This window comes from Otolemur garnettii, unplaced genomic scaffold, assembly GCF_000181295.1.
Source record: "Otolemur garnettii isolate 467f Iridium unplaced genomic scaffold, OtoGar3 scaffold00108, whole genome shotgun sequence".
Lineage (NCBI taxonomy): Eukaryota > Metazoa > Chordata > Mammalia > Primates > Galagidae > Otolemur > Otolemur garnettii.
The window spans coordinates 4,491,705-4,504,655 of record NW_003852503.1 but is presented as its reverse complement, the minus strand read 5'-3'; the positions used below and the strand labels follow the sequence as shown (position 1 = coordinate 4,504,655).

At 53.0% G+C, this 12,951-nt stretch overlaps 2 protein-coding genes across 2 annotated transcripts in view; both read left to right on the top strand.

Moving 5' to 3' along the window:
* Nucleotides 1-6,281, top strand: part of OAF (out at first homolog) — an 18,313-nt gene extending 12,032 nt beyond the window's left edge. Inside the window, exons 2-4 of the mRNA XM_003796808.3 lie at nt 2,375-2,509; nt 3,197-3,377; nt 4,878-6,281. Of these exons, the coding sequence (XP_003796856.1) occupies nt 2,375-2,509; nt 3,197-3,377; nt 4,878-5,143 (582 nt within the window). The 3' untranslated portion in view covers nt 5,144-6,281. The remainder of the gene's footprint in view (nt 1-2,374; nt 2,510-3,196; nt 3,378-4,877) is intronic.
* A 3,060-nt stretch (nt 6,282-9,341) lies between these two features.
* The window catches only part of POU2F3 (POU class 2 homeobox 3), an 86,944-nt gene continuing 83,334 nt past the window's right edge, over nt 9,342-12,951 (top strand). Inside the window, exon 1 of the mRNA XM_023517351.1 lies at nt 9,342-9,519. Within this exon, the coding sequence (XP_023373119.1) occupies nt 9,504-9,519 (16 nt within the window). The 5' untranslated portion in view covers nt 9,342-9,503. The remainder of the gene's footprint in view (nt 9,520-12,951) is intronic.

Sequence of the window (12,951 nt, the reverse complement as noted above, 5' to 3'; positions counted from 1 at the left end):
CCCCCCCCCCCCCCCCCCCCCCCCCCCCCCCCCCCCCCCCCCCCCCCCCCCCCCCCCACCCACTATGAGGATACAATAAGAAGATGGCCCACTGTAAACCAAACCCAGCCTGGTTCCCATTTTGGTAGCCTTTTGTTGTCATTGACATTGTTATTTAATATAGAAGCCGGGAGGGGGAGAAGCTGCAACAGTTTCCTTTCATCCTCTGGTCTGGTTTAAAAGTTCAAACACCTCCTGCAATGGGACCCCTTAGCACCCCTGAGACTGCAGGGTACCGTGTGCCTGTGGTATCTGAGAAGAAGCTGTGAATATCCACAGAGGGTGTTGTCCAAAGAGTCAGCTGAAAATACCAGGGAAGTGGTATCCTGCCTGGGGGATCCTGCCAGGGACATTGCCTGACTCAAGTTCCTGCAGGGGAAGTCTGGGATCAAGTCTAACCTGAGCCCAGAATGGAATCTGCTACGACCAGACCAGCCTCCTGTCTCCTCTTGGCCAGCCCGAGTGAAAGATCAGATAGCCCAAGCTGGCGGTACAAGGAGATTCCAGCATCATGACCCAAGAAGGGATTTCCTAGTGAGAGGAAGCAGGGGTCACCATGAACTCTGATTCTTCTCACAGGTCTCTGGGATTATAAGGAACCTAATAGAACCATTCTCCCTAGCTTGGCCTCAGTTTCCCCTTCTGGAACACTTCCCTAGACAGTCCCACAACACATTGTTCTAGAGGTCATTTACAGCAACAGGAAGTAGGAGGAACTTCCTTGTAGAGTTAAAGGGCTGCAGGAACTCATGGGAATCATGAGATGAGAGGCCCGTGTGTGTCATGGATCACCTACAACAGTCATCACCGCCAGCGCTTCCTGAATGCTCTGTGAGCATTCTTCCAAGCAACGACTCTGTCGTCCTCACCACAACCCTATCAGACAAATGTGTAACAATCCCTATTTTATAATTAAGAGAAGTTGAGGAAAGCCTGGGGCACCAGCTAATACACTGCAGCTGTGGGCCCCTAGCTGCCTATATCTGGACCCCAGGGGGGACACTCAGACCCTGTTTTCAAGGCACTTCTACTCTAGCAGGTGCACAGTAGGCACTCAATGAATAAGGGCTTCTAGTGGGGGCGGTGCTGGGGCACAGGCATTGACAGGTGAGTAGGCACCCAGGGCTGCATGTGCTAAGTACCAGGGCAGAGCCTGAGGGGGTCATAGCAGAGAACAGTCATTGAGGCCAGGGTGCCTCCATGGTGGGAGGGCTCTTGACAGATTTAGATGCTAATTTCTCACTGGGAGTAGAGTTAAGGTACAAAGATGGGTGAGAAGGTGGAGGGGGCGTGGTGGGCAGTGTAAGTGGGCAGAGCCCAGGGATCCAGCCCCAGGATTGAGAAGGGACAGCCATCCCACCCTATGACCCTTCTCCCTCTGCCCTGCTCTGGACTCCACCATCACAGTGTGAGTAACAGGAAGGAGACCTTGGGCTTTGGACATTGCCATTAGTAAAACCCATGGGGGAAGGGGAAGCTGAGCCATCCAGCTCCCTCAGGCTGGAAGCCAGCCTGGTGCCCCTGCCCTTAACCCCATCCTGCCCCCACTAGCATAGGCAGTCCCTGGGAGTGGCCAGGAGCCCAGCTGCAGAAGCACCAGGGACATCTTGAGGCCTCTCCCCAGCATACTGAGTAAGACTTTAAGACGTGTGTGTACCCCCTCCAGCATCATGCCCTGGTCAAGTGGTTGTGGGTACCCAGCCCCACCCCATCATCACCTGTGAATAAATAAGCTGCCAAAAAGAGGTGCTGTTTTCTTTTTTTTTTTTTTTTTGAGACGGAGCCTCAAGCTATCCCCCTGGGTAGAGTGCTGTGGCATCACAGCTCATAGCAACCTCCAACTCCTGGGCTCAAGTGAGTCTCCTGCCTCAGCCTCCCAAGTAGCTGGGACCGCAGGCCCTCGCCACAATGCCTGGATATTATTATTATTTTTTTGGTTGCAGCCGTCATTGTTTGGCAGGCCCAGGCTGGATTCGAACCCGCCACCTTAGGTGTATGTGGCTGGCGCCTTAGCCACTTTAGCCACAAGTGCCGAGCCGAGGTGCTGTTTTCTTTAAGGTGAAGCTCTATACCTGAAGGTTTTTGAATTTTTGAAAATTTCTCCAATGGTTCATTTTATCACTTTTCCAGGAGGCTTTGGAACAATTTGTGTGTGTGCTTTTAAGTCAAGAGTTTAAATGGAAAAGATAAAAATTCCTAGACCAGCAGGAGGGAGATGTCTGTTGCCAGGCAGCTCTAGCCCTCCTGCCAAGGCCCAAGCTGAGCACCAGGGGGGCTGGCAGGGAAGCCCTGATCCCTCCAGCTGGTCTCCCATCCTCCTGCCCTTCTCTTTCAGGATGTGAAGATTTTCCGGGCCCTGATCCTGGGGGAGCTGGAAAAGGGGCAGAGCCAGTTCCAGGCCCTCTGTTTTGTCACCCGTCTACAGCACAATGAGATCATCCCCAGTGAGGCCATGGCCAAGCTTCGGCAGGTGGGTGCCTCCCCGGGATCTGCTCTGACCTGGTGCCCCGAGTCCTGTACCCAGCCTGGGCCCACCCCAACCTCAGCCTCCCACTCAGCTCCTGACCTGCTGTTCTTGGACTTGGTGCCCCTGCCCTTCCTTAGCCTTCTCCCCAAGCACCCACCCACCCTAGAGCCCCGAGCCCTATTTTGCTGCAGGATAAGCCTGACCTCATAGTCCCAGATCTCAACTGAGCCCCGGCCCCCAGATTTGGCCTCAGTCCCTGGTCCCAGCTCTCTCCCACTTACGCAGAGGTTAGGGAATTGGCCTCTGACATCAGATCCAGCACCACATGCCCTCCATCACTGATCAGCTAACAAGACAAGTTACCTTGCCTTCAAAGCCTCAATTTTCTCACTTAGAAAATGAGTTTAGGGAGAAAATTCAGTGAGATAACATATGAAAAGTGTTCAGCATTGTTCAAAACGCCTAAACCTGCTGACCTTATTCCGGCCCCTTCTTAGACTCTAGGCCTTTCCCCAGTCTCAGCTAAGCGCCCCACCCTATCCAGCAGGGCCTGCCCCGGCCCCCCCACCCCGACCCCTTTGCCTGCCCTTCCAGAGAGACTCAGTTCCCTGGATCCTGGTCCAGAGGTCAGGGAGGATGGGCAGAGAGCACGCTGAACCCGGGTAAGAGTGGCTCCTTTCCTGCACACAGAAAAACCCACGGGCCGTGCGGCAGGCGGAGGAGGTTCGGGGCCTAGAGCAGCTACACATGGACGTCGCTGTCAACTTCAGCCAGGGGGGCCTACTGAGCCCCCATCTCCACAACGTGTGCGCTGAGGCGGTGGATGCCATCTACACCCGCCAGGAGGATGTCCGCTTCTGGCTGGAGCAAGGTCAGCTGGGTGCTGGGCACTGCTGGGTGCTGGGCAGTGGGCAAGCAGACAGGGGAGACAGCAGGGGATCGATAGTGAAGTGGGTCTTTCACTCAAGAGGCATTTATTGAGCACCTCCAGAGATGTTTTGACTTTAAAATCAGAGATGTGACACCCAGTCCTTGTCTTTCCAGAGCTTCCTGGGGGATAGGTCTGCAGAGTTAAATATGATATAGTGATGAACAGAAGCTAAGAGTGCTCCTAAACCAGAATGCAGCGGGCCAGGGAGGGCTTCTTGGAGGAGGTGGCACCTATTGGCTCCTCGGTGGAAAGAGTCAGCCAGATGAAAGGGAGCTAACGCAGATAGGGACACAGGACTGTGTTAGGCTCTGCAGAGGGAGCATCCTCGTCACTTCCCCTCATCCCTGCCCTTAGGACACAGAAGTGGGATATTCTGTCACGGGAGCAGGGCATAGGCACCCATTCCCCCTGGCCACCTCTCAGAAATCAGTTTCACGCTGTCCCTGGTGCCGGCATCTCTCCCCAAGATCCTCAGGAATCTTCCCTGTGTGGCCCCTGCCTTCCCTTCTGACCTCTGTGACTTTAGTGCTGGCCTATTTCTGGGGACCTTTCCAGGACTGCCGGCAGGTCCTCTGTGTAGAGGGGATAAGTCGCCATTCCGATTCCAGGCCCCCGCTCCTTCTGTCTGGCCAGCTGAGCACTAGAGAAGTTCCTGCCCTTCCCAGGGCAGGGCTGGGTTTGGAAATGGCCAGCAGAGCTGTAGTCATACCCCCCACACACACTCCCCTGTCATCTGTCTCTCTTACCAAGGTGCAGGTTTGATATGAGCACCCCCAAAGCTGGTCCTTCCCATAGCCACTGAGATAGACCAGCTAGGTCCCTGCCAACACCTGTCACAGGCACACTCTCCTGTCTGCCCCAAACCCTGGCCACCCTGAGCTCCCCTCTGTGGACATGTTTGTGTTGTCCCTTCCCTGCCTGGCCCTACTCAAATACCACCTTTTTTTAAGCGGGCTTCCATTCCCTACTCTGTCCCCCCATGCTTCTATGTCAGCACACTCCAACATGGTGATTTTTTTAAAGCATGTGTGACAGTATGGCTGAGTAGAGGCCCTGAAGTCAGACAGACCTGGGTTCCAGTCCTGAGTTCACTTACTGTGAACCTCAGACGGATCATAAAACTTCTCCGGGCCATTTTTGCATCATTAGAACTGGGATGGCAGTATCTTCGGGGTGATAGAAAGAGGTACTGCATGTAGGGTCCCTGGCACACAGTTGAGACTCCATAGATGAGGGTCATTGTCATTTAATCTGTTTCTCCTCCTAGCCTGGTGAGGAGCCTGACACCCAGGTCTTACCCCTGGGTCCCTGTGGCAGCTAGGGGACAGAGGCATCTACAAATGCTTGTTGAATGACTGAAGAGGCCAAGTAGGGGACAGCGAGACAGCTCCCATCCTCCCCCCCACCACCACCACACTGATCCCTGTCTCTCTCCCCCAGGTGTGGACAGCTCTGTGTTCGAGGCTCTGCCCAAGGCCTCAGAGCAGGCAGAGCTGCCTCGCTGCAGGCAGGGAGGGGACTGGGGGAAGCCCTGTGTCTGCCACTATGGCCTGAGCCTGGCCTGGTACCCCTGTATGCTGAAGTACTGCCACAGCCGCGACCGGCCTGCGCCCTACAAGTGCGGGATCCGCAGCTGCCAGAAGAGCTACAGCTTCAACTTCTATGTGCCCCAGAGGCAGCTGTGTCTCTGGGATGAAGACCCCTAGCTGGCTGGGGAGAGGGGTGGGCCTGGAGGAGGCTGCTCTGGGCCCACTGCTCCTCTCCCAGCCAGTAGAGGGGTGGCAGCCCCACTCGATGCCTTATTTCCCTCTCCCCACTGCCCTGGCCTGAGCCTGGGCTCCCTCTGGCCCCATCCTGCAAGACTGTGAAAGGGGGTGTGGCCTGGCAGGGGGGTCATGCATGAAGGCAGCCCCCTCTCCCACCCTGTGCCTTCTTTCGGGCCAGAGAGGTAGAAAAGGGCTCTCCAAACTTGCACCCCTCTCCTCCATCATCTCCCCTGACGTGTTCACTTTCAAGCAGCCAGAATGTGATGGTCCATGAACTTGTTAAAAGTTTTAGACCCTAAAAGGAGTCTATGCCTGTTCCGCCCACCTCCCCACACACATCTGGAAGGTGCTGGCCTCACACCTTCCTACTCCCCAACATAGAGGGGATCTTTACCCTCCAAGAGGGAGTTCTTGGGGACACAGCCCCCCATACCCAGTAGGTGCATTCTTTTCACTTCCGCCCCCGAGGCTGCCTGTGGGGCAGGGGGAACCCCCCACCATGGAAACAGACCACATGTGCCTTTCACCAGACCTGGACTTCTCGAGAGCAGGCACCAGTGCTTTCCCCGCTAAACAGAAATATTTTTGTAACTTTCTGGGGTGGAGAGAGAGCATGAAGTATTAGGAAAACTTGAATTCCAGATTTTTAATGCAAAGTATTTATCATTTGTACCAGAAATAAAAAATTTAAATTTTTACTTGACTGACAACGCCAGACCTGGAGTTTGGACAGACCCTTTAGCCAATGCTGCCACCTGGTGTCAGAAGTGTCCCTGTGGCCTATCTTGGCACGACTTTTAGAGCACCTACTGAGTGCTCAGTCATTTGGGGGAAGAAGGGGGAGGAGGAGACTTGGGGAAGGGTGTTAAAACATCTACTCTCAAGAAGACATGGCTGTAACCATAATAAGCCTGCTTGAAGGCAAAAGATAAGACTGAAACTCTGGAGCCGGACTTCAAGCGTTCCAAGCCCTGCTGCTTTCTGGCTGTGCAGTCCTGGGTCAAGTTACTTTACCTCTCTGTGCCTCAGCTCTCTCAGCTATAAAATGACACTTAAGTGAATTCTTGCTTGGCAACTACTACCCATTGAGTGCTCACTGTTAGCCAAGGTTAATATTGTTACTATTAGTGAAAAAAGCTGACATTCCTATATCCAAAAACCTGAGACAACCGAATCAGACATCTGGAAGGCTCTTGACTTCCAAAGTATCTTTTCAGTGTAAAGAGGCTGTAACAGGAAATGCTGGAGGGTTAAAGAGGGAGGTGCAGGTTGCATTTGTGAGGGAAGGCTTCCTGGAAGACACGGTGTGTGGACCAAGGCTGGAAGATGGTAACAGTTTGGCGAGGTGGAGGCTGCAGTGCTCAGGGGCTGGGAAAGTCCAGTGGGTTCCACAGGGGGCTACATCCTTCCTTAGAGAGGGAAGGGGCATGCAGGGCAGTCCCCTTTACTCTGTCCCCGGCACCCCAGAACAGGCTGCTGCTGTCCCTTGAACCCCTGCAGGCCAGAGGGTTGGGGGAGCCAGGCTTGTTTGGCCTTGGTCAAGCTGAGGGTCGATGCAGAGATGGCCCTTTCAGGTGGGCAAGCCTCCCTTCTAATCTGTTTTCAAGGACCATCTTCAGCCTTGCTGGGGGGTCCAGGAGGGAGGTGTCCCTCCCCACCCCTGGCCTCTTCTTCTCCACCCTGTCTAGGCCCTCAGTCCTGAGCTGCTGCTATTCCCGGTCGGGGGCGGGGATCTTCTGAGAAGCGCCTCCCACCCTACTGCGTGCCTCTATTGCTGAGTATGGAGTCCTTAAATTCATATACCTTCTCTACTGACTCGCAGACCAAAAATAATGCTTTCTTAAAAGGTAATGTTTCTTCCAGAGTTGGGGTGTTGTTCTGATATTGCTTGACTCATACCTTCCAGCCTGCCTGTCCCTGGTGGTGAGGAAGCTCTGGACACTGTCACTGGACATCCCTGCCATCAGCTTTTCCCTGGTCTTAGTCTAATCTCTGCAGAGATTCTCAAGTTTCAGTGTGCACAAGAATCATCTGGGACTTGTTAAAAGAGAAGTAGATGATAAGCTATGTGAGAAGCACTGAGATGAGGCTTTACTAACCCCAGAAGGCCTTTGTGGCCATGTCAGAACACCCAGGGGGTAATATCTGTACCCCCTTCTCTGTGGGCTTTAGGGCTTGCAAAGCACCTTCATGCAACTTAGTCCACTGGTTCCTCCAAGTGATTCTGTAACATTCTATAGATGGGACTCACCTGTAAAAGTGTGTGCCTTGCCCAGGTTCAAATAGCTCGTTGGAACAGGGCTGGGATCCTTGTCCCATGCCACCTCCTACCCCAGACAGTTTTATCAGGTTGGCCAGCTCAGCCTTGGAGAGCACAGCTACCTGCAGGTTTGGGTAGGATAAGCAGTGTGGCCCTGGGGCGGCCAGTCCCCATAATAGCACTGAATATGGGCTAGGGGAGAGAGTGTCCAATGCTTCCCTGGGAACAGAGTTGTCAAGAACAGGCTCCTGATTGGCCCCTTTGCCCGGGCACACAAGGTACCCTCAAGAAAGACAAGAAATCCAACTCTCAGGAGAGAGAAATGCTGGGCCAGGCCCGGCTGGCAGCCTCTCCCAGACTGGGCTGGGCCATGTTGGGGACTTTCTGTGGGTTTTCTTCAAGCTTCTCTCCCTTCAGTCTTGTCAGCCATGGGAAAACTTAGGGGGGAACTGCGGGACCCCACAGATGGGGACCTCTATCCCAGTGTCTTCCCTGGACCTGGGAATAGTGGGTGGAGTAACCCTCCGGCTTCAGCCAATGAGAAGTGCCCACAGATGGGCGGACCCAAGCGCGTACTGTGTGTTCCCTGCTACTCACGCTTCAGCCCCACACCTGCCGCTTCATCCCGCCACGGCTCTAGCTCTCTCTGAGGACCCAGGGGCCCCATCACCCTGCCTCCACCTCCCTCCTTCTTTCTAGCGCTTCTTTCTAGCCTTCTGCACCTCTATCAATAAGCAACACCTTTTCTAAAGGCGCACAGCTGAGTTGACTGTTTTCCTGCAGAGCCCCTAACTGGTAACCACACTGGGATGTAGAAGGATGCACAGCAGAAGGGAAGAGGGCACCAGTGAGGTGGCAAGGACAGGCTCTCTCAGCAGGGACTCAGCGAAGAAGGGCCGGACCTCAGGGGCTTCTGGTGGAGCAACTCTGGGAGCCAGGCCCAGCCTTTCTGGGTGGTGTCTGCATCCCTTCTGGGAAAACGAACTCCCGGACCCTGGCTCCTGGTGCATGTCAACTGTGAAAGGCCTGATTCCTGAGCGGGGAGAGGCAGGGTGAAGGGACATTCCATTCCCAGCTCCCTCCTCTCCTGTGTCACAGAAAGCAGAAGCCTGAGGGAATGCCAGGCTCCTCTCTGACTTCAGTCCACACCTATCTTTCTGGATCCCCTCCTTCTCCCATAATGGGAGAAATGTGCCTGTCCTCCCTTCCCCTCACCCTCCCCTGCACCCAGGACTCTATATCCCAGCTCCTCTCCCCTCCTCAGGGATGTACCCCTCAGGGGAAACTATTCTCTCTTCCATCTCTCTTTCCTGCCTCTTTCTCAACTGCAGGAAGAGAATTCAGATCTTCCCATCAAGAACAAAATGAAGACCAGGTGCAGTGGCTTACCCCTGCAATCCTATCACTCTGGGAAGCCGAGGCAGGTGGATTGCATGGGCTCAGGAGTTTGAGATCAGCCTGAGCAAGAGCGAGACCCCATCTCTACTAAAATAGAAAAATTAGCCAGGCATTGTGGTGGGTGCCTGGAGTCCCAGCTACTTGGGAGACTGAGGCAGGAAGATCCCTTGAGCCCAAGAGTTTGAGGTTGCTGTGAGCTATGATGCCATGGCACTCTACCTAGGGCAACAGAGTGAGACTCTATCTCAAAAAAAAAAAAAGGACAAAATGAAGAAGAGAATACCTCAAATCTGGTTTCTTCTCCACCTCTGCCCTATTGCTCCTGACTCCTTGATGAATTTTTACCAGCACCTTCCTCCCCAGCAACCCCCAACCTTGGAATTGCCATCCTAGGCTATGCTGCAATCAGCTGTGATGTTTGTCACAAGTTACTTATTATTGAAACTGGTAAACTATATCCACCTGTCTAAGTCAGGCAGTTTCAAGGTCCTCCCTGTAAGAATATCATCCTCCCCACTCACTCAGGCTGGTCCACCTCTTCTACTCAGTCTCTGCCAGGCACTTGCTGGTTGTTCCCTTTGCTTTCCCCCTGTTAGCTGGGATCTCAGCTTAGACATCCTTTCCTCCAAGGAGCCTTTCCTGATGTCCCCAAATCCAGGTAAGGTGTGCCCCCACAGCCCATGGCACCCCCTGGTTTCCTATTAGGTCACATGCCACTGGGTGGGGAACTTGCCTGCTCAACTGGTCCACAGGCATCAAAAGACTGCTAACTTTCTGTGGGGGGTACAGTGTCTGTTATACCTCCAGTCCGGTGTAGGGACTCCCATGGGTACTCCATAGAGCTTTGAATGGATGAATGGCCACTGATCTCCCACATGTGTGGGTGCCGAGTTGGCATGGAGCTCAGCAGTGTCGGGAGCAGTATGGGAGGCAACCACTTTTAACTGGCAGAGCTGTCCAGCAACAGGACAAGAGGACAGACAGCCCAACAAGACCAGGAGCTGCTGTCACTGCATTGACTGGGCAGAACATAGCTGGCTGAGTCCAGCTGAGATTCCATGGTGAGGTATGCCCTTTGATAGTGAACAGGGGCTAAAAGACTCAACAGTGTTCACATCTCCACCTTGCCTGGAACAGGGCCCTCATGTGTGGTTCCTGCAGCCATGAATGGGTACTCCTGGTTGAGGACACCTCTCCAGAGTCTTGTAAGCTGGGGAGCAAAAGTCAGGGTCATATGCCCTCTTTACCACAAGAGGGCGCGCTGAGCCTAGACTTGCCCAGAGAGGGCAGATGCACCATGAAGGTCTGAGGTGGACTGAGAGAACCAGGAAAGGGCTGGTTGAGGCAGAGCTCCGTTGAAGGTAGGGCTAGAAAGGTCCAGCCCAGGCCTAATGCTGGCCTCAAGGTCATAAAAAGGTGATTGAAAGACACCATTGTTATTATGCTGTTTTTTAATTAAAATGCATATTATTATCTATTCTGAACCTTTACATGCAAAATGAATTTGTGTATATTCCCCTCTCTCAATGTGCGGAAGGCTGGATACTGGATGCGGAGGATGTCCTTGGTGTGGGGTATTCAGCATTAGGGATATCAGGGCAGGGAATAACTCTGTATCCTGACTCCAGTGCCCTTTCCCGTCCACTCCCCAGACACAGTTGCTTGATCCTGGTTTCCAAGACACCTCTTATTCTGTCCCCTTCACCTGTGTTCTGCAAATGCCTCCTGGCAAGGGTGCCATCAGACTTACTCTGAGGTGTGATTAAAAACAGTCCTGGCCTCTACTTTGCTTCTCTCTGCTTTTTGGGGAAGCCTGAATTAGGATCTACTCCCTTTGATCATTCCAAGGAAGGGAGCTGACCCCCATCCTGCACCCCTGTGCCCTGGGCCCTGTGGCCCATCTGGCAGAAGGAAGAAGCTAGAAGGGACTTGTTGCTTGGTGGCCTTCCAGGACACCTCTCCACCTTTCTCCCAGCCCTGACAACTCAATCCAGCTGACACGACAAGAAGTGGGAGTGAGCAGCAGGGCTTACAGCCAGGAAAGCCACTTTCCCCTGCCAAAGTGGGGAAAGGCCCACCTCCCACCCTCTCCAGGGCTGTAGACCATTTCCAGCCATTGCATCTAGAAGGGGAGGCTTCACAGATAGAGCCCTCTGTCCTTAAAGTAAAGAAAGATGAACATATGCTCAAGTAGCAATGGAGCCTGGGGAGCTAGCGACTCCCTAGAGGTGCAGCCAATGGGGTTAGATGCTACTCCAAGAAGACCCGTTTTGAAACTACAGCATCCTGGAGTAAGGCTTTGGCTACTCGCTGAAGAAGTCCTCCAGCTGTCCAGAAAGGGTGGGGTAAAAAAGGGAGGGATAATTTGCATTTTATTTGCATTCATTTGCATACAGCTCTTTTGATGTCCAAAGGCACTGAAATTTCCTGTCCTTGCTTCTTTCTCCCTTTCTTTATTCTGTTCCTTTCTAACCTCCAGGCAAACTTCTTTTTCTCCCTCTCTCTCTCTCTATCTTCCCCACAGCTTTTCCTCTCCTAAGCAAACAGGAACATGGAATATCAGGCCTAGGGGGTTGGCACCTTCTTCACCACTGTTCTCCAACTCAGAACTCAAAAAGCTAGTTTTGTGGAGATCATGAGGCTCTGGGATAAAGGGGCCTTTTGGACTCTTATTCTAGTTGTCTGGTTGAAATGGAGAGCACACGTGTCAAAGTGAGAAAGAATGAAAGTTGTTTATCTTCCTCTGCCCCCATGTGTGATGCTGTGCCTACCCAGCATCTGAGGGGGTCAGAAGTGTATCTAGTTTCTTTCTATTTTAAGTTATCTGATGATAAGAGAAGGAAGGAGAAGAGAAGGAGGGGCCAAGTTTAGAAATTGGAGAGCAAGGTTAGGAGCACTGACTTTGGGGTCAGGCAGGTTGAGGTCTAAATCCCAACTGTGCCAACTGCATTAGCCTCCTTGAACCCCAATTTCCTGTCTTTAGAGGGGACTAATAATTGTTACCTTCTGACTAAATTAGATGGTGTGTTCAGCACGCTGCTCTGTTCTTGGCACATAGGAAGCATTTGATCTGTATTTATTCAAAAAGTAAATGAATTGCTGAGAGGTAGAATCGACCACCCCTGATACGTTTCCCCACCCCCACTCCTCCCACCTGTTCATCCTCTCACCTCCCCACTCCATGCTTGGTATTCAAAGCTATGCCTCAGTACACCCCCCTTCCAAAAACTCCATCTCCCCCTTCCCCCTGGGGGCCTCAGAATCCTAGGCTGCTGGAGCCAGACGTCCTTTGGAAATTGTCAAACACAGCTTTTGTGGCTTTTGGAAAACTTAATCCCAGGGGGAAAAAAAGTGATGTTGTACCCAGAAAAGAGCAACAAGTCCCAGATATGGTGGTCAGAAAGTCAGACCCTCTGCACATACGGCCATGCAAATGATATGCAAATAGAGATATGGAAATCACAAGCACTGCCAGGGTATATAAACTGTGTGCAGGCATTTTTCTAGGATGGTGGCAGGTGAGTGCAGTTGTAGATAAGAAAGGGACCTCAGGGAAGGGGTCAAACCTGAAGTGGGGGAGGGGAGAGAAAGACGGGGAAGAGGAGGGAAGGAAGGGACAGAGGCTGAGAGTGTCCTGAGAGGAACCCTTGGGGTCACTGGGCCTCCAAGAAGCCTTTGCTGACCCCTCCCCCCAGACAGGAAAACAAGAAGCTCCCCTCCTCCTTTCTTGCCAAGTGTGGGGGTGGAGGTAAATGTGACTAGACTGGGGATGGTGACTTGTACAAGCCTGAAGAAGCACTAAATACTTCTTACTCCTCTAGGGCCCCTCTGGCATCTAGTGAACCCCTTCTGATAGCTTTTGTGTGCCCAGCACTGTTCTTTGTAGGTGCCTGGGGTGGGGATTAACAACCAGGAGGTAAGCAGTAAGAAAAGGCCCAGGGAACCTGCCACACAAGCTGTTAAGAAGTTGAAGTATCAGGCAGGCCCGTGGCTCCCACCTGTAATCCTTGCACTCTGGGAGGCCAAGGTGGCTGGATTGCTTGAGCTCATTCAGCCTAAGCAAGAGTGAGACCCTGTCCCTACTAAAAAA